Consider the following 22,896-nt stretch of genomic DNA (forward strand, 5'->3'; position numbering starts at 1 on the left):
CCTCCACACCTGCGCTCTCCAGGGTCCTCCCGTCGCCCCTCTCGTCTGCTCTCCAGGGTCCTCCCAGCTTGCTAGAGCGGCCCGTCTCATCTGCTCTTCGCGGTCTTCCCAGAGGGCTAGAGCGGCCCGTCTCGTCTGCTCCTCCCGTGTCCCCTCAGCGGGCTAGAGCGGCCCAGTGTCCCCACTTCCCGGAAGTGGCGGCGACGGCGGCGGAGAGGCCGCGCTCCCCGTTCCCCCCCGGTTTCCCCCGCGACCCCCCCGGGACCCCCCGGTTCCCCCAACATGTCCTACAACTACGTGGTGACGGCGCAGAAGCCGACGGCCGTCAATGGCTGCGTCACCGGTACCGCGGGGCGGGGGGTGACGGGAACACCCGGTTTTGGGGGGAACGTGGGAGGGCGGTTATGGGGTACCGGGGTACGGGGGACACGGGGGGGGGATGGAGGTGCCGGGGGGCGCTGGGGGGGTTTTGGGGCACCGGGAGGGGATTGGGAGTATAGGGAAGGTTTTGGGGTAGGGCGGGGTTTGGGGGTCACGGGTGGGTTTTGGGGTACCGGGGGATTTTGGGGTAGAGGGAGGATTAAAGTGCTCCTGAAATCCATAATAGGAGTGAGAGGCAGTGGGATTTGGGGGAGCTGCGGGAGCCCCAAGAGCCCTGGGAGTGCTGGGCGTGGTGGGAAGAGACCCCGGGAATGAGAATTCCTGGGAAAAGACTGTGGGAAGAGCATTCCTGGGGAAAAACAAGGAGTGCGGGCTGAGAGAAAGCAGCTGGCTGAGAGCACTGGGCACCGTGGAAGGAACGTGCTGGGATTTTGGGATGCTCCAGGGAGGCTGTGGGAGTGCAGTCCGGCACCCCGAGGTGCCAGCTGATCCCTCCTCTGGGATTCCTTCCTGCTTTTCCCAGGACACTTCACCTCTGCGGAGGACCTGAACCTGCTGATTGCCAAGAACACCCGGCTGGAGATTTACGTCGTGACGGCCGAGGGGCTCCGGCCCGTCAAGGAAGTGGGGATGTACGGAAAAACCGCCGTCATGGAGCTCTTCCGCCCCAAGGTGGGTGTTGGAAGAGCAGGGATGGAGCCGTGCCCACCTGGACGGGGTGGGATGGGCACGTCCAACCCCTCTGGAATTTGCATCATCCGGGTTTTTTCGGGCAGGGGGAGAGCAAGGATTTGCTGTTCATCCTGACAGCCAAGTACAATGCCTGCATCCTGGAATACAAGCAGAATGGGGATAGCATCGACATCATCACCCGTGCCCATGGGAACGTGCAGGTGAGGGGGAAGGCAGCACCTGGAATGGGAATTCCCTTCCCTAGGGATGGTTTTGCCTTGCTGGTGCAGCAGCGGGTGGGATTTGGGTTGTTCCCTTGGTGGTTCCTTGCCAGCTGCTGGATCTGGGATGGCTAAGCTGCAGCCACGGGATGTCTCCAGAGTTACTCTTGGTCTCTGTGAGGATTCATGGAATTCTGGGATGGTTTGGGTTGGAAAAGAGACCTTAAAGCTTTTCCACCTTCCACTCTCCCAGGTTGCTCCAAGCCCCGTCCAACCTGGCCTTGGACACTTCCAGGGATGGGGCAGCCACAGCTTCTCTGGGAAATCCATCCCAGGGCCTTCTCGCCCTCTCAGGGAAGGATTTCTTCCCAATATCCCATCTAAACCAACATGTGGAATCCTGGAGTGGTGTGGGATGGACAGGACTTATGGATCATCATTCCACCCCTTGCCCTGAACACCTTCCACTAGGCCAGGATGCTCCAAGCCCTGTCCCTATGGATTCAAGCAAATTCTGGGGAGAGTTTATGGAATAACAAATTAAATTTAGGGGAAATTAAAGCCTAAACTCCTTGTGAGGCTGAATTTTCCCTGGGAAATGAGTCCTGTGGGAATTTGTGGTGAAGGTGTGTGGCATGGCACCTGGAAAGGCATCTCCTCCTTAGCCTTGGTGGCTTCCCAGCCGGAATTCTCAAGCCCGTTGGGAAGTGTTGCAAGGAGCCACTCCTCACCTAAGGGCTGGCAACCCCTGTCCCTGTTTTTCAGGGAAAATTTCCTGGCACTTACCACCTTTTTCTTTCCCCTCTCCGTGGAATTCTCCTTCAGGATCGCATTGGCCGCCCCTCGGAGACCGGGATCATCGGGATCATCGATCCCGAGTGCCGGATGATCGGGCTGCGGCTCTATGACGGCCTTTTCAAGGTCATCCCCCTGGATCGGGAGAACAAGGAATTAAAAGCCTTCAACATCCGCCTGGAAGAGCTCCAGGTCATCGACGTGAAATTCCTTTACGGCTGCCAAGCTCCCACCATCTGCTTCGTCTACCAGGTGCCTGCTTATCCACGGATAACCAAGGTTTTCCAAAGGTTTTTTGGAAGGCAGACTGAGGGATGAGTCCAGCTCCTTCAGGTCCAGCTCTGGGAGAGAGGAAGCAACGCTTTCCCTCAGGATTCCTGGGCAGCTCTGCCTTGGATGGGAGTGCTCCCATGTTGAACCCCCAGGAGGGGCTTAGGGATCTTTCCAGCGAGTGGATCAGATCCAGAACCAGTCATTTTCCGTAGCGAGGCCTGAGCCTTTCCTTAAAAAACAAGGCAACGACTTGCTCGGTATTTTTGGGAGGCAACTCCAGGTGTATACGAGGATCTGTAACCTCTCCATCACCTGGCTCCTCACGCAGGGAGCATTCCAGGCCTTATCCGGATGCCTGCTTTGATCCAAAGAGCCTTTCCCGTGCTGACTGAGCAAGGGATTAGCTTTCCTTTGTTAAATTCCAGGCTATGCCCGGCTCAGCTGAAATCCCACGCCAGCAGCGGCTCCGTTATTCCCTGTTTGGGCACTGCTGGATCCCCCCCAAACTTCCTGCAGGGAAGAAACCACTTTTTCACCACACAGCTGGAGTTTGGGGGAACACTTGGAGAAGTGCTTTTCCAACCTTAATGGTTCCAGGATTCCATGTCAAAACAACTTGGATCCTTGGAGCAGGAGCAGGATGTCAGTTCTGAGTCATAAAGCTCTGGATTGTTTCGATCCCTGCCTGGGGAGAGCAGGATGTTTCCAAGCTGTTTCCTTGATTCTTTCTCCATTTATTACCCATTATCCCAGGATTTGGTCTGAATAGGACAGCAGAGGCTGGGGTAATTTTTGGGAAGTTCTGAAACCAGGGGGGAATATGATAAAAACCCCTGAATTCCTGAACGTTTGCAGGAGCTGGAGGAAGAGGTGATATTCCATAGTGCCACTTGTTCCCAGGTTGTCAGAGGAACACAAATCCCAGGAAATCAGTTGTAAAACAGTGGAAAAACACTTCCCAGTCTTTTCTGGCACAGGGATTTCCTCGGGGGACTATTTATATGTGGCAAACCTGGGAGAATGGTGCCGTGTGGATGTGAGGGGCGATGAGGAGGTGGGAAGCCTCAGCAGCTCCCTGGAATGGTGTTTTTGCAGGAGATGAGGTGGAATCTCCTCACTTCTGGAATCTCATCCACCTGTGCCTTCTCTTGCAGGACCCCCAGGGCCGCCACGTGAAGACATACGAGGTGTCCCTGCGGGAGAAGGAATTCAACAAAGGCCCTTGGAAGCAGGAGAACGTGGAGGCCGAAGCCTCCATGGTCATCGCAGGTTGGGATGACCTTGTCTGTGAAAGATCTTCCTGTGGTTTTTCCAGGCTGGATGGCTGCATTTTTCCAGATGGGATCTCTCATGTTTGTTGTGTGTCCCGCAGTGCCGGAGCCCTTTGGAGGTGCCATCATCATCGGGCAGGAATCCATCACCTACCACAACGGCGATAAATACCTGGCTATCGCTCCTCCCATCATCAAGGTGAGGGGATGCAGGGCTGCTGCATCCCAAAAAATCCCGCCTTTCCCAGGCCTTCCAGCCAGGAGTTCCAACCTCTCTTGTCCCAGGTGTGGTCTAACAGCGCCACTTACTTGGACTTGCAGAGGTTTGGGCTTCCCGGTCGCTGAGGGACATCCATGATCCCTGTGTGCTTCCACTTTCTGTGGAGTTCTTGGAATTTAGTTTGGGCCCCAGGGAATGGGACTAATTAGGAATTAGTGCATGGTCTGGGTACAGTTCCAGGGCAGAGCCTGGTTTCGTTTCAGGCAGTAGAAAACATGGATGAGCCTCTTGGAGACTTGTCCGGAGGAGAAAAGGCTTAAAGATTTTGGGACAGCAATTGGGCTTGTGGGTTTTTTGGGAATAACAGGCCACTTCCCACGTTTAATCAGAGCAGGAAGCACCAATGGCATGGCTGAGGTGCTGCTCTGAGCTGAAAGAGGGCTGGAATTGCCATTCAAAGGTCCCTTTAAGATGGAAATAAGGACAGGCTAAAAGCCTTGGGGGAAAAAATGGGAGTATTGGTGCCTCGAGGTCTCAGTCTGCTCCTGGGGCTCTGGAATGGGGAATGTGGGATCCTGGAGCTGGGAGTGTGTTACCTGCACAGACCTTCTGGGGACCAGTTTGGGGCTGTTCCAGTGGAATCCTAGAATTCCTTGCTTTCCCTGCAGCAAAGCACCATCGTGTGCCACAACCGCGTGGATCCCAACGGATCCCGGTATTTGCTGGGAGACATGGAAGGGCGGCTCTTCATGCTGCTCCTGGAGAAGGAGGAGCAGATGGACGGCACTGTCACCTTGAAGGACCTGCGTGTGGAGCTGCTGGGAGAGGTAGGAATCACCTGGGCCATCCCTGGCACTTGCCTGGGATTCTCCCAAGTTGGGAAAGGCTCCGTTTAGGGCTGAGTGGCAATTTTGGAGCAGGGGGTGTTGATGTTTCACATTTGTCACAGCCCTGAACTGTTGGTGGCTGGGAAATTCCCTGTGGGCACTTACTGACACTTTCTTCCCATTTTTTACACCATCTTCCCGGTTTTTTTTTCCTGGTACTTGCACTGGGAGGAGCTTGGACTCTGGGATTTACGAAGGGATCAAATCCCCTTCCCACGCCCGGGGTTTTGCTGTTGGGTAACAGCTTAGTGGTGGAAGGGTGTGCGTGTGTGCCAGGACCTTTCCATGCCACATTCCACCTGCCTCTTCTCACTTCCCAGACATCCATTGCTGAGTGCCTGACCTACCTGGATAACGGCGTGGTGTTCGTTGGCTCCAGGCTTGGAGATTCCCAGCTCGTGAAGGTACGTGGCAGCTCCTGGCCGTGTGTTCCCACAGGACTGGATTTCCATCAAAACCTGGAGATGCGGATACATTTTCCCATCTTCCCCTTGCCTGCCCTTTCCCCGTCCTGCTCCTTGAAAGGCAAAAAGTGATCCCAGTGTTTATTCCCAGCTCAACGTGGACAGCAACGAGCAGGGATCCTACGTGGTGGCCATGGAGACCTTCACCAACCTCGGGCCCATCGTGGACATGTGTGTGGTGGACCTGGAGAGGCAAGGCCAAGGCCAGGTAACATTCCTGCTTTTCCCTCCTCGCTGCTGGGAATTTTTGGCTGGGTGTGTCCATAAAATCATAGAATTCCAGAATGGTTTGGGTTGGAAGGGACCTTAAGGATCATCTCTTTCCATGGGCAGGGACACCTTCCACTAGACCGGGTTGCTCCAAGCCCCGTCCAGCCTGGCCTTGGTGGATCTTTCAGGTCCCTTCCGACCCTAACCATTCCAGGATTCCATGATTCTAGAATGGGTTCCCCATTTCCATGATCCCAGAGAGGAGTGGGAGAGCTTCCCAGCCACAGCTGGTATAGTCCATGTGCTTTTCCCTCAGCTGGTCACCTGCTCCGGGGCCTTCAAAGAGGGATCGCTGCGGATCATCCGCAACGGCATCGGGATCCACGAGCACGCCAGCATCGACCTGCCGGGAATTAAAGGTGTGGGAGGTGTTCCACAGCCTGAGAGGGGACGTGGTGGGCACGGATGAGGCTGGGATGTGGAATTGTGAGGATTTGTGGCCTCCTTGTTGCAGGGTTGTGGCCGTTGAGGTCGGATCCGCACCGGGAGACAGACAACACCTTGGTGCTGTCCTTTGTTGGCCAGACCAGGTAAAGGTGGGATGAGCTGATCCAGGCTCTCAGCCCTGTGTTGGAGCAGGAATTAATGGGAATTCCCTTCCCTGCTCAGGGTTCTGATGTTGAACGGAGAGGAAGTGGAAGAGACGGAGCTCACGGGATTTGTGGATGACCAGCAGACGTTTTTCTGCGGCAATGTGGCGCATCAGCAGCTGATCCAGGTAATTCCAGCACAAGGAATATGTGGATTTGGCTCTCCTGGTGCCACTTGGATCGTGACTTATCCAGGGTAGGGGTTGAGAGTGCTTCCCTGAGATCCGATGGGATCAGCAAACAGGATCCTGGGTCCATGTTTCTAAGGGATATGGAAAGAGGAAGGTTCTTGCTGTGCCACCCGCCTTGGAAATGCTGTTTTCCATTATTTTTCCCATCTTTCTTCCCAGATCACCTCTGCCTCAGTGCGACTGGTCAGCCAGGAGCCCAAATCCCTGGTGAGCGAGTGGAAAGAGCCCAACGGGAAGAACATCAGCGTCGCCTCCTGCAACAGCAACCAGGTGGTGGTGGCCGTGGGAAGGGCCTTGTACTACCTGGAAATCCGGCCCCAGGAGCTCCGGCAGATCAGGTGAGCCCACATCCTGAGGGCTCTGGGGATGCTGGGATTTGGGATCCAGGCGGACACCTGTCCACCCTCCTTCCTCGCAGCTGCACGGAGATGGAGCACGAGGTGGCCTGCCTGGACATCACCCCCCTGGGAGACTCCAACGGGATGTCCCCGCTCTGCGCCATCGGGCTCTGGACCGACATCTCCGCCCGCATCCTGAAGCTCCCGTCCTTTGAGCTGCTGCACAAGGAGATGCTGGGAGGAGGTAGGAGCCTCCCAAGGGTGGCAGGGGTCACTGGCCGGGTCCTGAGCGACCTCATCCATCCCTTTTCCTGCTTCCCACAGAGATTATCCCTCGCTCCATCCTGATGACCACCTTCGAGAGCAGCCACTACCTCCTGTGTGCCCTGGGGGACGGAGCTCTCTTCTACTTCGGCCTCAGCCTTGAGACAGGTGACCTTTTCCTTTCCTTTCCAGTTTCTTGGGAAAGATCCTCCTTGCTTTCGCAGCCTCATGCTCAGATGGGACTGGCTGAGGGCTGGCGGATTCCTCCAGCACGCTGGAGGAAGGAGATGGATTCCTCAATGTGGGATGTGCTTACCCACACTCCTGTTTTTCCCTGAGGTGGTGTGGCAGATCCCAATCCCTTCTCCCTTTGAATCCAGGCTTGCTGAGTGACAGGAAGAAGGTGACCCTGGGGACACAGCCCACCGTGCTGAGGACATTCCGCTCCTTGTCCACCACCAACGTGTTCGCCTGCTCCGACCGCCCCACCGTCATCTACAGCAGCAACCACAAGCTGGTCTTCTCCAACGTCAACCTCAAGGAGGTCAACTACATGTGCCCCCTCAATTCCGACGGATATCCTGACAGGTGAGTCTGCCACGATTTCCTGTACCTGAGGAATATGGAGGAGTGGGAGGTCCTGGCTTTTCACCCCGTGTTTTCCATGATTTTTTCCCCCACAAGTTTGGCCTTGGCCAACAACAGCACCCTGACCATCGGCACCATTGATGAGATCCAGAAGCTGCACATCCGCACTGTTCCCCTCTACGAGTCGCCCAGGTGAGGATTCCTGGGATGAGGATTCCTGGGATCCGGGTGCTCCACTGCATGGGACGAGGGTTGGGGTGACGTTGCCATCCCAGGAGCAAACAAACAGCCCTTGTTGTTCCAGAGCTCTTGGAATGGCCTTTCCAGGCTCTCCCAGCCACATGGCTCTGTTTATCCCACAGGAAAATCTGCTACCAAGAGGTATCCCAGTGTTTCGGGGTGCTCTCCAGCCGGATCGAGGTGCAGGATGCCAGCGGGGGCACCACGGCGCTCAGACCCAGCGCCAGCACCCAGGTGAGATCCCAGGCTGGGTCATCCCTGCGCTGTGGGGATCAGAATTCCTGATCCGGCTTTTCCTTCATGGTCCTCCCTTCCAGAGCTTCCAAAGCTGTGAGTCCAGTCCAGTTCCTCAGCTGGGCAGGAATGGGTTGGTGGGATCTCTCCAAGGGGGTGGCACAGCCACTGTTCCACCTGATCCCTCTTTATTTTTGGGCGCTGCTCCTTCCGTATCCCATCCAGGCTTCTGTGTGGTCTCCAAGGTTTTCCCTTTCCCAAGGATCTGGCTCTGGCAGCCACAGCAGTTTACACAGAGTGTAAACTCATATCAACACCATCACTCAGCCCTGCAGGAGCAGGGAGTGTGTCCCTTTACTCATTCCTCACTCCACCTGCTCTTCCATCCCTTTTCCTGCTCCCCGGCTGCCTGGAGCTCTGTGGATATCCCGAGTAGCACTGGGATGTGACGGATTTTCCTGTTTCCCAGGCCTTGTCCAGCAGCGTGAGCACCAGCAAGCTGTTTTCCAGCAGCACGGCTCCGCACGAGACATCCTTCGGAGAGGAGGTGGAAGTGCACAACCTGCTCATCATAGACCAGCACACCTTCGAAGGTACCTGTCCCATCCCAAGATCCAGCTCTTCCCATCCTGGAGAAGCCCAGGGGAGCTTCAGCCAAAGCATTTTCCTGGAGGAACATCAGCCATATTTAGGGAATAGCAATTTTTGATGGCACGAGGTGGTGGGGAATAGGACAGGGAATCTCTAGGATGTGTCTTAAGCTTTCACTTCAAGGACTTTGGGATGCCAGTTGTTCCTTCCTTTCCTGCTTTTTTTTCCCCCAGTGCTCCATGCTCACCAATTCCTGCAAAATGAGTATGCCCTCAGCCTGGTCTCCTGCAAGCTGGGGAAGGATCCCAACACCTACTTCATCGTCGGCACTGCCATGGTGTATCCCGAGGAAGCGGAGCCCAAGCAGGGCCGGATCGTCGTCTTCCACTACTCCGATGGTAAGAACGAGGTGTTCTCACTGGGAAAAATCCCGCTGGTTTTGGTGGGAGATCAGGGATGAACTCCTCAGACCCTGGAGAGCTTGTGTCCCAGGAGCAGGCAGTTTTTCCCAAGGAATCAGCTGTCAGGATCTGTAGGTTCTGTGTTCCCTTCCCCCCACCCCCCCCCATCTCCTAGAGAAGCCCAGGAATCCCTCACCAGCCCTGGATTCTGGGATTTGCTTCCCATGGCACTTGTTCCCCCTCAGAGAGAGTTTTTTGGGAGGCAAAGTTCAGGACAGCTCAGCTGAACTTGCCAGCCTTGGGATAAACAACCCAAGCTTTATTCCAGGGAAGCTGCAGAGCCTGGCTGAGAAGGAGGTCAAGGGAGCTGTGTATTCCATGGTGGAATTCAATGGGAAGCTGTTAGCCAGCATCAACAGCACGGTAAACATGACCCTGACCCTGACCCTGACTTTTTTTGGAAGCATGTTTGTGGATGTGGATGTGAGCCAGGTTGAGGGTGCACATCCCAGCCCCCACGTGGAGTATCCCGATCCGTGTCCCATCCCGCAGGTCCGCCTGTACGAGTGGACAGCGGAGAAGGAATTGCGCACGGAATGCAACCACTACAACAACATCATGGCCCTGTACCTGAAAACCAAGGGGGATTTCATCCTGGTGGGAGACCTCATGCGCTCCGTGCTGCTCCTGGCCTACAAACCCATGGAAGGGAATTTCGAGGAGGTGCGGAAGCGGCGCTGGGAAGCCGTTCTGACAGCTCTGGGCACAGGGAGCGGTGTTGGAGGGGATAAAAGGAGGAGTTTGGCTTGGCTGGATAAGGTTTGACACAGATCCCCGTGGTTTCTGGAAGGATGGATCCCTCCGTTTCCAGGGAACTGGCTGTGGGAAGAGCAGCTGGTGCCTGGCGGGTGGGAGGTGCCATCTGGGATGCCTGGTGTCCACTTGGAATGGGGGTTTAAATTGCTGGAGTGCCTCTGGCACGGGCTGCTCCACGCTTTCCCAGGATGTTATCCAAGTGCCACTTGGAGCAAGACCATCTCCAGGAGTGCCTTTCCTGCTCAGCTGCTTCCTGGAGCAGAGAGGGACAGGCTGGATCCCACGTTGTTCCTGAATATTGGTGTGGGGTGGGATGAGCATGCAGGATCTCAGGCCAGGCCACCTGGACACAGCGTGTTCCCTCTTGGCCCCTTGCAGATTGCCCGGGATTTCAATCCAAACTGGATGAGCGCTGTGGAGATCCTGGATGATGATAATTTCTTGGGAGCGGAGAACGCTTTCAATCTGTTCGTGTGCCAGAAGGACAGGTGAGCTGGATGGGATGGATTGGGGATGGGATGGGGTGATAGGATCTTGAGGAAAACTGGAGGAGCATTCCCAGCTCTTGGGAGCAAGGGATAGCTTTGGAGTGCCCCCATCCGGGACTGAGCAGAGTGTTTGGGATTCCAGCGCGGCCACGACGGACGAGGAGCGGCAGCACCTGCAGGAAGTGGGATTATCCCACCTGGGAGAGTTCGTCAATGTCTTCTGCCACGGATCCCTGGTCATGCAGAACCTGGGAGAGACTTCCACGCCCACCCAGGGATCCGTGCTCTTCGGCACCGTCAATGGAATGATCGGTAAGGAGCAGGCCCTGAGGATTCCCTGCAGAATCTTGGAATACTTTGGGTTGGAAAGCTCATCCAGCTCCACCCTGTGCCGCATTCCGAGCCCCGTGTCCGTTACTCCCGTGCAGGCCTGGTGACATCCCTGTCGGAAAGCTGGTACAACCTGCTCCTGGACATGCAGAATAGGCTCAACAAAGTCATCAAGAGCGTGGGGAAGATTGAGCATTCCTTATATCCTTTGGCATTCCAGCCAGGAGCCGGCGCCGGGTGGGGTTTACCGGCTGGAGAGGGTGGGAGCGGGTTTGCTGGCGCCCTCTGAAATCATGGAATTGAGGTTGGGAAAGCCCTCTGAGAGCGCAGAGTCCAACCATTAACCACGTCCAGGGCTGGTGTTATTCCCTGTGGATTTGGCTCCTTGACGGCGGCACCTGGAGATCGTTCCACACCGAACGGAAGACGGAACCGGCCACGGGATTCATCGACGGGGACCTGATCGAGAGTTTCCTGGACATCAGCAGGCCCAAGATGCAGGAAGTGGTGGCAAACCTGCAGGTGAGCTTGGGAATGTGGCCTTGGATCCTTCAAGGACCTTGCTCAGGAGTCCAGGCTCGGTAAATTGTGGAATTGTAGAGTTATGGAATGGTTTGGGTGTGAAGGGACTTAAAGGCACCTCCCACCAGACCAGGTTGCTCCAAGCCTCGTCCAACCTGGCCTGGAGCATTTCCAGGGATGGGGAAGCCACAGCCTCTCTGGGAAACGCTAAATCCACACCTTCCCGAACGATCTGGGAATGGCTTTTGGCACTTGCCGAGGTCTCCAATGCCTTTTCCTCCCTGCGCAGATCGACGATGGAAGCGGGATGAAGAGGGAAGCCACCGTGGATGACCTGATAAAGATCGTAGAGGAGCTGACCCGGATCCATTAGCAGGATTCGGGGTCATTCCCTACCCCTTCCCTCCTCATGGAGCAAGGGAATCCTTCCCCAGCTGTGCCCAACACCGGCGGCAGCGGCCGGAGGGGGACGGAATCTCACAGGGGGAGCAGCTTGTTAGGAATTTGGGGCAGTGTTGGTCATCTCCTGCTGGGATTCATGGATTCTGTGGACTTGGCTGTGCCCAGAACTGTCCCTTTCCGTGGGTGATCCACCGGGATCTGATGGCCTCGCCTCAATTCCCTTTTCCCTGGTGTCCTTAGATATTTTATTACTTTTTTTGGCTTTTGGTTTCGCTTTTGATCCTGGTTTTTTGGTTGGTTTTTTTTTTTTTTTTTGATTCCTTGTGGTTTTTTGGAAGAGGAATCAAAGCTGGAGGAGCAGCCAAGGCTGGAGCTGAGCGGGATAACTCTGTCTCCATAGGATCCATGCCTTGCTCAGAGAGGGAAGTTCTGGGAAGTTCAAGGTGTTGCTGATTTCGGAGTTTTACCAAATAAAGTAGTCCAAGAGGAAAGATCCGTGTCCTGAGGAATGGTGATATCCGTGTCCTTGGTTCTGGGATCTCAGGGACACCTGTTTTCCAAGTACATTTTTCTGGCTTTTCTTGGATCTGTAGGAAATTTTAGTTCCTTACCTGGTTGCCAGTGGTGCTGTGAGTGCCTGGAGAGGCAGATTTTAACGGAATTTTTTGGGAAAGCTGGATTTTCCAGCCTCTGGCTGCTCGTGTTTTCCTGGTCTCCCACCTCCTTCGCATCTCTCATGGAATTTGGGGGTTATCTGGATCTTTCCATGCTCTTCCCCAGCTTGGATCTCCCCTGTAACCCCTGGTTAAGTGCCCCCCAAGTCCCATTCGTGTGGGTTTTTCCCAAATCCTTCCTTCCAGAGACAGCTGGTGCTGGAAGCATCCCCGGCTCCCGCTTCCATCCCGGATTCTCCGAGGAGGCCGCAGGGAGAAGGCTATATTTGGACATCTCTTCCCAGAGCTGGGGGAGCAGGGAGTGACCGTGGACTCTCTGCTCCTGCTTTTATTACCTCGGGCTCTGTTTACCTGCCTGGAGCAGCCTGTTCCCAAAATTTGGGAGGCCCAGGGCACAGCACAGCCTGGATCCTGGAAGCTCTCTCCTTTTCCCACCAACACTGGGGGTGCTGGTGCCAGTGCAGTGTTGGCACCCTGCTCTTTTTGGGATAAAAGTGCTGCTGGCCCGGGCTGGACCATTGTTTATCCACTGCCACTGCTCATGAGCTGCCTCCCAGGGATTTGGGATCACATTCCCTTAGGACAGGAGCTTCCCATGGCTGCACTGGGGTTCCTAAAAAACTGGCATGACCCCCCCAATGTGGCTTCCATTGGGAAGGGGGCTGTGTCTTGCCTGGGTGATCCCAGCCCTTGGGAAGGATTTTGTGCTGGATTGGGAATTTTGGAGGCAGCAGTGCCCTTTGCTCTATGGGATCAATCATTTACCTACCTCCGACCTTTGCTTCATTCCCTGCCCTGGGATGGGGGCGCGGGGTCGGGGGGTCACTGGAGCGGGGTGTCCCGCAGCATCCCTCTCCCTCCTGGATGCATCCCACCATCCCGGCTCCGCTCGGCCCCTTTCTCCGCCGCGTGGGTCCCCGTGCAGGGCTGGGAAGGCGGCCCAGCGCCTCCAGGAGAAGGAGGAGGAGGAGGAGGAGGAGGAGGGGTGGGGAGAGGCCATGCCGGAGCTTTGCCAGATGTGGGAAAGGAGAGAAGGGGGGACGCCTTTCCCGCTGCTTCCCAAGCCTTGGGGGTACCCCCTTTCCTGGCCCGCGGCCAGGGCAAGAATGGCCGGGATGCCACCACTCGCCCCAGCTGAAAGGGACAACCTTGGGGTGACTCCAGACCCCCCGTGTGGGTTTGGGGGGGGGGGGGGGGGTGCCGCTGGCGACCCCCCCGCTCTCGCCCCCCTCCAATCCCGCATTGTTCCCGGCTCGGCGGGAGGAGGAGGAGGAGCAGGGCCAAGGGCCAGCGGGAAGGCAGGCGGGAAGGCGGGCGCCGGGACGTGCTGGAGCCGCCTGTCATGTTGGTGGAGCTGCTCTTCCAGGCTGCCTGTGTGTCCCTGTTCCTCTCCAGCGGCCAGGGCAGGGTGTATCCCGCGAGGAAGAAGCCGGCCAGCTTTGCCGTGGAGAGGTAGCTGGATCCCCCCTTTTTCCTTCTCCCTCTTCCAGCTACACCTGGGATGGGCAGCGTGCCGAGCTCCGGCTACCCCTGCCCCTCCAGCTGCAGGAGGGCTGGCCGGAGGGGTCCCAGCCGGAGGGGCTGGCACCCCGCAATTCCCTCCCTCTTCCCAGGTCCAGGGGAGCATGACCCTGCTCCTCGCATCCCTGTCCTTCTCCCCACATCCCTGTCCTGCTCCCCGTATCCCTGCCCTGCTCTCCGTATCCCCGTCCAGCCGGGGGACGCTTCTCCCATCACCACGTGCTGGGATGTTCGGGTTGGCTGGGAAGCGGTTGTCCCCTCTCTGTCCCACCGTATCCTACCTTCCTCCGATCCGTGCCATGCTTTGCTTCCCGGGACACGGGCGCATCCTGGCCACTCCGGCTGTTCCCTCGTCCTCGCATTCCCGGGACCTTTGCTCCATGCAAGGGGCTCAGGACAGGGTGGCCTCAGGCTCTGGTGTCCCACAGGCGCCGCGTGGGGCCCCACGTCTGCTTCCAGGGCTCCAGCAGCGGATGTTGTCCCGGCTGGATGCTGTCCCCGGGCAGCGGGAAGTGCACCCTGCGTGAGTACGGGGGTCTGGGGGGCCGGTGGGGGTCCTGTTCCCATTCCCAGAGCTCCTGTTCCCATTCCCACAGCGCTCTGCTCCTTCGGCTGCGGTGGCGGTTCCTGCATCGCTCCCAACCTTTGTGTGTGCCCGGATGGAGAGCAGGGAATCACCTGCCCAGGTACCGGGAGAAGTGGCTATGCGGGGTGCCCTTCCCTGTCCACGCCACGAATCCCAAGGGATGGAGATGGCCATGAACCAGTGGGCACCGTGCCCAACCCTCTTCCCTCTCCATGCCACAAATCCCAGCGGATGGAGGTGACCGTGGCTCCTTGTCACCTCTCCCCGGCACTGTCCCCATCCCTGGCGGATCCATGCAGCGGGGTGGGAAGCGAGTGGTCCCAGGGTGGCCTGGGTGCCCTGTGGACGCCGTGTCCGTGTTCCAGAGCCAGCGGGAACGTGCGGGGAGTACGGCTGCGACCTGTCCTGTAACCACGGTGGCTGCCAGGAGGTCGCCCGCGTGTGTCCCATCGGCTTCTCCATGGCTGAGACGGCCAACGGCGTCCGCTGCACCGGTGAGCGGGAGTGCGATATCCCGACGGGAGAGGGCATCCCGGTGGTGTCCGCACCCCAAATCTGGCCGTTCCCTGTGTCCCTCCAGACATCGATGAGTGCCGGAGCGCGGCCTGCGAGGGGACGTGCGTGAACACGGAGGGCGGATTCGCCTGCGAGTGCGGAGCTGGCCGGGAGCTCTCCGCCGACCGCCGCAGCTGCCGGGGTGCGCGGGGGCCCGGGGGGGCGGCCGGGGCTCCCGAGGGATCCTGACCCTCATCCCAACCCCCAGACATGGATGAATGCCAGGCCACACCGTGCCAGCACCGCTGCGAGAACAGCGTGGGCAGCTACCGCTGCTCCTGCCGGCCCGGATACCACCTCCACGGGAACCAGCATTCCTGCGTGGGTGAGCACCGGGATGGGGCCCTTCCCATCAGTCCCGGGGGATGGAGGTGGCCCTGAGCACTGTACCAGATTCCCTTCCCTCTCCATGCCATGAATCCCAAGGGGTGCAGGTGGCCACTGAGCCTCTCCGTGCATGTGCGAGCACCAGGCTTAACCCTCATCCCTCTCCATGCCATGAATCCCAAGGGATGCAGGAGGCCACGAGCCTGTGGGCACAAGCCAGACCCTCATCCCTCTCCATGCCATGAATCCCAAGGGATGCAGGAGGCCGTGAGCCTGTGGGCACAAGCCAGACCCTCATCCCTCTCCATGCCATGAATCCCAAGGGATGCAGGAAGCCGTGAGCCTGTGGGCGCTGTGCCAGCCCCCCTTCCCTTGCCATGGCACAAATCCCAAGGGACGCAAGTGTCCATCGGCCTATGACCACAGTGCTGCCACCTCATCCTCATCCCTGCGTGGGCTGTGCCGAGGGCCCATCCCAGTGCTCCAGGCTCTTTCCTGGGCCACATCCCAGGGTGCAGCAGCTCCTGCCACATTACCTTATCCTGCAGATGTGGATGAGTGCCGGCGGCCTGGCGTGCGCCGCTCCTGCCAGCACAGCTGCCACAACATTCCCGGCAGCTTCCGCTGCTCCTGCCGCCCCGGATACCGGCTCAGTGCGGACAGAGTGTCCTGCGAAGGTATCTGTGTCCTTCTCCAGCCTCGGGGAGCAGGGTGGGATGCTCCCATCTCCCTGCCTGCCCCAAGTGATGTCTCTCCCTTCCTGATTTCCTTCCTAGGGTACCCCAAATCTATCCTGGCTCCGTCGCCCATCCTGCAATCCCTACAGCATCCACCCACCCTTGTCCTGCTCCCTCCTGGCTCCCACCTGCTCCCGAGAGGCTCCCCCTCTCCCCACCTCCCTGTGGCAGCTCCCAGTACCCAATTCCCTCCCTCCTCCCCATCCCTGTCCCCTGAGCCGTTCCCGCGTACCGTGGGAGCCCCCGGCACCTCCGTCCCACCGTCCCCTCGTTGCTGGCACCGGGGGATCCCTCGGGAGCCCGGCGCTAGCTGGACGGAGCCGGGATGCCAGAGCTGCACCTGTCAGGTGAGCATCCCGTCCCCCAATCCCTTCCCATGGCACCATCCCGACCTGGGATGAGCCACCACCTGTCCTGGCAGGGGGGACGAGTCCTCTGTGATGCTGTGAGCTGCTCTGTTCCCTGCTCCCACCCGCTTCCTGCTCCGGCTGGGGGTTGCTGCCCCACCTGCACGGGTGAGTCCCGGCCCCTCTGATCCCCCCAGTTCCCGGGATGGCCCCCCTGAATTCCCAGGGTGATGCCCCTGACCCCCATGGCTCGCAGGGTGCCTGCACGAGGGGGTGGCCAGGGCCGAGGGCGATGTGTTCTCCCCATCCGATGGGAATTGCACCGTCTGCGTCTGCTTGGTGAGCTGGATTGGGATGGGAGAATCCCCCCCCATCCCTGGGCAACTCCCGGCCTTGGGGACCCTCATCATGCTGCATCCTGGCTCAACCATGGATGGGGATGCTCTGGGGGCGATGACACCCTCCCATCATCCCTCCGTGGGGAATCATGATCCTGTTTCCCAGCCCCATGCTCCCCTCTGCAGGCCGGGAATGTCTCCTGCCTCTCCCCGGAATGCCCCCCAGGATCCTGCCCCAGCCCCTCTCCGGCCGACTGCTGCTCCTGCACTCCAGGTGATCCCGGGACCCCCAGTTTGGGGATGTGAGGACCCCCGGCCTGGGCTGGGCATTAGGGAAGAGCTGTGCTTGGCGCTCCAGCCCCACTGCTTCCCCTTTTCCCAGAGAAGTGCAATTTCCGGGGACGCACGTATGCGCACGGAGCCCAGTTCAGCCTGGATGGGGACGACTGCACCACCTGTGTCTGCCAGGTGAGTCCCGGATGTCCCCAGGGATGAGGATCCCCAAGGCTGGGAGGTCTCCAGGCACGGGGATCCCCAGGGATGAGGATCCCCAGGAATGCTCCAGCGTTTCCCTGCACCTGCTGGGGGGATCCCGGCTTTGCTCGGGGCTGCCGGTGGGGACAGCAGGTGACCCGTTCCCGTGTTCCCAGGGAGGAGAGGTGGAATGTTCCTTCACTCCCTGCCCCGTTCTGGATTGTCCCCAGCACCAGCGGCACCTGGGTCCCGGGCAGTGCTGCTCCACCTGCCGGGACCCTCCGGCCCCCGCCGGTGAGTCGGGATGAGGGACACAGCTGGGAATGGGCAGGGAGGGACACGGAGAGGGAGGAGGGGAAAAGCTGGGGGAAAGGGGAATGGCATGGCATGGGAAGAACAGCTGGGGGAGAGGATGTGGGGGACACTTGGGGATGGGGAGAGTGGGATGTTGGGATATTTGGGGATGGGATGTGGGGAAGGGCAGGGTGGGATGAGGAGGGACACAAGCCAGGTGGGATGTGGGAATACTTGATGATGGGAAGGGTGGGAGATAGGGAATACCTAGGAACGGGGAGGGTGGAACATCGGGAACACCCGGGGGCTGGAAGGGCAAGTTTTACGGGACAGCTGGGAACAGGGATCCTACCCAGGTTGCTTCCTGGATGACAACGGTGTGGAGTTTCCCGTCGGACAGATCTGGTCTCCGGGCGATCCCTGTGAGTTATGCATCTGCCAGGTGAATGAGAACCTGCTCTGCTTCATTCCCTCTTCCCCATCCCTGCCCCAGCGCACGGCTCCTGCCCCATTCCCGCCCTCAGGATGCCCGTGGCCTGGCGGGTCTCAAATCCCCCAAATCCGGCGGGTTTGGGAACGCCGAGGTGTCTGTCAGGGTGTTCCCGCCTGCAGGCAGATGGCTCCGTGAGCTGCCAGCGCACGGATTGTGTGGAGACCTGTCCTTATCCCATCCGCATTCCCGGGCAGTGCTGCCCCGACTGCTCCGCAGGTGAGGGTGTGCCCGGAATTCCGGCATTCTGAGCCGCCCGGGGACCGCCTGAGCCCCTCTCCCCGCAGGCTGCACGTACATGGGGAGGATCTTTTCCAACAACGAGACCTTCCCGTCGGCGCTGGATCCCTGCCTGAGCTGCATCTGCCTGGTGAGGGCTGGGCCGGGCATTCCCAGAGGATTGGCGGCTCCCGCCCCGTGGGCTGAAGGCCGGTTTTTGGCTCCGTTGCAGGGAAAAGCTCCGGGGGCGCCCCGGGGTTCCTAACGCCCGGCCCTCGGGGGTCTCTCCCGTCTCTCGCAGCTGGGCTCGGTGGCCTGCTCGCCTCTGGAATGTGCCATCGTGTGCTCCTACCCCTTCCACCCCGAGGGTCGGTGCTGCCCCGTCTGTGAGGGTACGAGCTCGGGGGGGGGGGGGTGTCCCCAAAATCCTCCTGAGCCGCCCAAAATCCCCCTTGAACTCCCCAAAAACCCCCCCTGAAACTCGGTGCCCCCAGACTGCAACTACCAGGGCAGGAAGGTGGAGAACGGCCAGAGCTTCATTCCTGAGGGACAGCCTTGTACCCACTGCACCTGCCAGGTGAGACCCCCCGCCCATTCCCATGGGATGCCCGCATCCATGGAGAGCCTGTGCCGGTGCCATTGGATCCCTGCAAGGGCTGGCAGGGCTGGCTGATCCCTGTTTTCCCAGCTTGGAGAGGTGAGCTGTGAGGAGAGGCCGTGCCCCCGCTCCTGCTCCGAGCCCCCCGTGGGCTGCTGCCCATCCTGCCCAGGTAATGGGATCCCCGGATCCATCCCCGGGCACTTGGATGTGCTCCTGGGAAAGAGGTGGGTGCTGACCAAAATCCTCCCTCTGTCAGCCACAGACGTCCGGCTCCTGCTGCAGGGCGGTGACCTGTCCCCATCCTCATCCCCATTCTCTTCCCCATCCTCATCCCAGTCCCCAATCCCTGAAGATTCACCCCCTGGCACCCCTCACCCCCCGCGCCACCGCCTGGCCCAGCTCCTGCTTCCCACCACACTCCCCCTCGGTCCCTCTCCAGGGATTTGGGATGCTGGGAAGCCCCCTCCGACGACTCCGAGCCCCTCCGGATACCCCTCGGCACCCACTGTGCCCCCCGACCCCCCCTGTGAGGCCACAGCCCCCCCCGATCCCACAGGCACCCCCAAGGCTCAGGGATCCCCTGGGAATGAGGATCCCTCTGCAGTGCCATCAGACAGCCCCAGGTTCCAGGTGCCAGGTGTGCCTGGAATGCCGTGAGGAGGAGGAGGAGGATGAAGGAAAGGAGAAAAAGGGGGTCTGCAGGACCAGCAGGCCTGGCCCTGGGGAGGGGGAAACTGTCCCCCTGCCACCAATAAAGTCACTCTGGTATTTATTCCCTGTCCCTTCATCCCTGCCAGCACGTGGAGCCCTGGGGCTTGTCCCCTGGGAATTTTGGGATGAGTGGCTTTCCAGGATGATGAGGGCAGTGCTGGAGGTGTTCAGCCCCCTCAGCCTGAGTGGGGGTTTGGGGACAGGAGGGACGTGTCCTGCCCCAGGTCCCCAAGGCTGGGAGCTCCCCAGGGATGAGCAGAGCCACATCCAGGCTCCCATCCTGGGGGCACAGGGACATCCTCGGTGGGTGCAGCTGAGGGTGGCACCAGGGACACGCCACATTCCCAGGGATGTGGTGGCCTTTCCCAGAGAGACACAGCACAGGGGGGCTTCTCCACACCTTTATTGTCCTCGGTGGTGGCAGGAGTGCCCAGAAAGGGACAAGCCCTGCCAGCCACCGAGTTGGGAACACCTGGGATTCCCATCCCAGCTCAGGGCAGCCGGGACAGCCCCACCTTGTTGTTGGCCCTGTCGAAGATGATGTAATATTCCCGGATAAAGACATCCCCCAGGATCCAGAGCTCGCCCTCCTCCGTGGGCACATCCATGCCTTGCAATCCCAGCGTGCAGTACCCATTACTCTGCTCCAAGGACACGGAATGGGGTGGTCACCAGTTGTTGGATCTCTCCCTGTATCCCCACAGACCCACTCCCAGCGGGATGCTCACCCTTAACACGTAGGCTCTGGGTGGCACCGGGAATTCTTTGCCATGGATGTGGAAGATGAGGTCAGGAAGGTGTCTGGCAGCCTCACAGCTGATCTGGGGGGGACACGGGGGGGTCAGCAGCCAATCCAGGTGGGATAAAATTCCTAGGGAGCATCCCGAGGCCTCACCTCACCACTGGAGCTGGCGCCGAGGTGGCGCAGGAGGGTCCGGAGGGCCCGGACAGGAACAGCCAACAGCGTGGTTCCTGTATCCACAATGGCCTGGCATCCCGAGGAACAGGCCACCGGAGCCCCATTGGCAGAGACTCTGGGAAGAGGGATGCAGGGTGAGCCTGGACTCCCCAAAACACCAGCTGGAGGGCAGGGAATAGCAGGAATACCTCTCCATGGTGATCTGCCAGTAGGTTTCCGCAGAGAGTGGGATCCATGAGATGCCGTGGGTGATGTAGTAGGGATCGATGGCACCGAAGAGGACAAAGCTCCCACCTTGGCTGTCCCTGGAAAGGGGGATCCATCCGGGGTGGTTCCCATCCCGCCAACACTCCCGTTCCCATTGGAAAATGGGGCCAGTGTGAGGGAGAAGGGAGAAATCCTCAGCAGCTCCGGCTGGGATTTACCTGCTCAGGTAGACAGAGAAGAGATGCCTATCCACGAGGTTTTCTATCATCATGTTGTCGAAGACAGGGGTGGCTCCAGAGGAGGCGATGCTTGGGAATGCCAATCCCAGGATGCCATCGAAGGGGGCATAGTAGAAGAAATCCCCCGGCTCCGTCTCAGCCAGCCCAAAAATCTGGTTGCGGACATTGATCCCGGCGACCTGGGAGAAGGGAGACAGGTGTGGATTGGGCACGATCCCATGGGATCCCACGGGATGAGGGGGCTGGAGCACGTGGCCGTACATTGACGGTGTCGTATCCCAGGACTCCGGTCATGCTTCCCGTGCCGTAGGCGATGAACAAGGTGTCGTTGGTGCTGAGGAACGTGGAGGATTGCGCGGGATTGAAGCGGTTGTGATTGCCTGTGGGGGTGGGAAGGAGGGGGATTGCCTGATGTCCCTTGGGAAAAGACTGGGCAGAGCCATCCAAGGCTCCCAAAGGACACATTCCAGCCTTATTCCGGACACCTACTGCAGGCTGGGCTGGAGCAGAAGACCGAGGGAACCCAGAGGTTGGAGGAGCCGGTGTCGAAGACCACGGTGAATTCCTGGGGTGGGGTCCCGATGGAGATGATGCCGAAGTACTCATCCTGTTGGAATGGGGTTGGGAAGGGGTCAGTGGGATTGGGAAGGGGAAGGAAGAATGGATAAGGGGCCAATGGGATGAGTTAAAGGGATGAGGAAGGGACCAGTGGGACGGATAATGGGCCAGCGGGATGGGGAAGGAGCCAGCAGCCCTCCCGCGCTCCCTGATCCCAGCTCCTAATCCCAGCCCCTCACATCCATGTAGTTCTCCAGGGGCTCCACGGCAATGCCCGGGAAATACTTGGCAGCCAGGTTGTAGGGATGCTGCTCCAGGTAACTCTCCAGCAAGCCCTGCTCCTGCAGCCTCTGCCGCAGTGACTTCATCCTCTTCAGCGGCACCCTGCGGACAGAGACCGGGATGCGTCACCGGGATCATCCCGCATCCCACATCCCACATCCCTGTTTTGGGGACCCCCCCGGGGCTCACCTGGTCTGGAAGCCCTGGGCCAGGCCCACCAGGGCAAGGAGCAGGAGCAGCTTCATGGTGGGAGCTCACGGAAAATGTGCCTCCAATCCCGGTCCCGCTCCTTATATCCCGGCTCCGGTGTTTGGCCAGAGGCCCCGATAAGAAAGGCAAACTGCTGATGGGATGGTTATCAAAATGTCCTTAAGGAAGGTGGGGGGAATGTCAAGGCAGGGGATCCCCGTATTCCTGGGGGAATTCAGGCCATGGGGATGTTGGGATGGGCGGGAAGCACTCCCGGTTATTCTGTGGGAGCTGGTGGGAATGCAGGGTTGTTTGTCCCCTGAACCCTCTAATTCCTTGCTGGAGGGTTTGAGCCAGACTCTTCCAGGAATAGGGCAGCCACAGCTTCCGTGGGAAATCCATTCCCAGGAATGCCTCACCACCCTCACAGGGAAGAATTCCTTCCCAATATCCCTTCTAACCCTGTCCTCTGGTAGAAGGAAGTGATTCCCCCTTGTCCTGTCACTCCAGGTCCTTTTCCAAAGGCCCTCTCCAGCTCTCCTGGAGCTCCTTAAGGCACTGGAAGAGGCTCCAAGGTCTCTCCAGATCCTTCTCTTGCCAAGGCTCCATAAAGGATTTTAAGGCTGCCAGGTCCAGATTTTCCATTCTGGGAATCAGCCAAGACTTTGTCCTTTCCAGCCCCCTACAACACATCCCATCCTGCTTTCCTTCCTCAGGGATAATCCGGTGCTCCATCCCTTCTCTCCCGACATCCCCCATCCAGGCTCTTCATTTCACTCCCCCAGCACAACCTAGCATCGTATCCTTGGATTCTTCTACCCTTCCCAGCTGGGATGGGGCTGATTCCAAGGGAGGAACGCCAGCTCCAGCCTTAGGGAGCCTTTGATCTCCTCCAGGACAAGGTGACCCTTCCAGGAGCCACGGATCCAGCACGTGGTGCCGTGACCAAAGCCAAGGTGCCCAATCCTGCTCCGGTGACCTTCATCCAGAGGCATCCGGAGCTCGGCTTTCCCCCATCTCATCCCAGTTTTCTCCCAGTTCAGGGATTTTGGATGTGGGAACGGAGTGACAGGACAAAAGGGAATGGCTCCAAACTGGGAAACAGGATACTGGGAAGAAACTCTGCACTGTGAGGGCGGTGAGGCCCTGGGATGGATTTCCCGGAGAACCTGTGGATGC

At 59.0% G+C, this 22,896-nt stretch overlaps 3 protein-coding genes and 1 long non-coding RNA gene across 7 annotated transcripts; 2 read left to right on the forward strand and 2 right to left on the reverse strand.

Annotated features, from left to right (window-relative positions):
• Positions 1-176: 176 nt before the first annotated feature.
• LOC121672556 (DNA damage-binding protein 1) lies at positions 177-11,940 on the forward strand. The gene is made up of 27 exons (XM_042045243.1): positions 177-343; positions 905-1,053; positions 1,158-1,274; positions 2,100-2,321; positions 3,497-3,611; positions 3,715-3,812; positions 4,502-4,660; positions 5,041-5,124; positions 5,276-5,392; positions 5,711-5,813; positions 5,909-5,984; positions 6,064-6,172; positions 6,395-6,573; positions 6,654-6,817; positions 6,898-7,005; positions 7,218-7,425; positions 7,522-7,617; positions 7,788-7,899; positions 8,369-8,492; positions 8,724-8,888; positions 9,220-9,314; positions 9,444-9,614; positions 10,086-10,195; positions 10,338-10,507; positions 10,624-10,726; positions 10,924-11,047; positions 11,337-11,940. The coding sequence occupies exons 1-27, from the start codon at positions 283-285 to the stop codon at positions 11,418-11,420; spliced, it is 3,423 nt and encodes a 1,140-aa protein (XP_041901177.1). The 5' UTR covers positions 177-282; the 3' UTR covers positions 11,421-11,940.
• On the reverse strand, positions 1,179-2,145 carry LOC121672567. The gene is made up of 2 exons (XR_006018893.1): positions 2,061-2,145; positions 1,179-1,448 (listed from the first exon to the last, which is right to left on the reverse strand). It is a non-coding gene; the product is annotated as an uncharacterized LOC121672567 (long non-coding RNA).
• Positions 11,941-13,381: 1,441 nt separating the features above from the next.
• LOC121672558 (von Willebrand factor C and EGF domain-containing protein-like) lies at positions 13,382-19,384 on the forward strand. 4 transcript variants are annotated; one of them, XM_042045247.1, is made up of 20 exons: positions 13,382-13,575; positions 14,073-14,167; positions 14,241-14,330; positions 14,596-14,724; positions 14,811-14,927; positions 14,994-15,110; positions 15,661-15,789; positions 15,889-16,196; positions 16,271-16,364; positions 16,453-16,535; positions 16,721-16,808; positions 16,917-17,002; positions 17,185-17,302; positions 17,659-17,744; positions 17,915-18,011; positions 18,080-18,162; positions 18,313-18,403; positions 18,506-18,588; positions 18,700-18,781; positions 18,869-19,384. In XM_042045247.1, exons 1-20 carry the CDS (start codon positions 13,466-13,468, stop codon positions 19,267-19,269), a joined length of 2,487 nt encoding a protein of 828 aa, XP_041901181.1. In that variant the 5' UTR covers positions 13,382-13,465; the 3' UTR covers positions 19,270-19,384. The 4 variants fall into 4 exon arrangements, with proteins under 4 accessions (XP_041901181.1, XP_041901179.1, XP_041901180.1 ...); XM_042045245.1 differs by having other exon boundaries at positions 18,700-19,384; XM_042045246.1 differs by having other exon boundaries at positions 17,659-17,724; positions 17,898-18,011; positions 18,700-19,384.
• A 327-nt stretch (positions 19,385-19,711) lies between these two features.
• Positions 19,712-21,828, reverse strand: LOC121672561 (pepsin A-like). The gene is made up of 9 exons (XM_042045252.1): positions 21,718-21,828; positions 21,486-21,630; positions 21,178-21,295; positions 20,950-21,068; positions 20,668-20,867; positions 20,431-20,547; positions 20,219-20,357; positions 20,052-20,144; positions 19,712-19,964 (listed from the first exon to the last, which is right to left on the reverse strand). Exons 1-9 carry the CDS (start codon positions 21,771-21,773, stop codon positions 19,815-19,817), a joined length of 1,137 nt encoding a protein of 378 aa, XP_041901186.1. The 5' UTR covers positions 21,774-21,828; the 3' UTR covers positions 19,712-19,814.
• Positions 21,829-22,896: the final 1,068 nt, after the last annotated feature.

Source organism: Corvus kubaryi, unplaced genomic scaffold (assembly GCF_017639235.1).
Source record: "Corvus kubaryi isolate FWS band 111438036 unplaced genomic scaffold, C.kubaryi_AGA036_p1.0 62754, whole genome shotgun sequence".
Taxonomy (NCBI): Eukaryota; Metazoa; Chordata; class Aves; order Passeriformes; family Corvidae; genus Corvus; species Corvus kubaryi.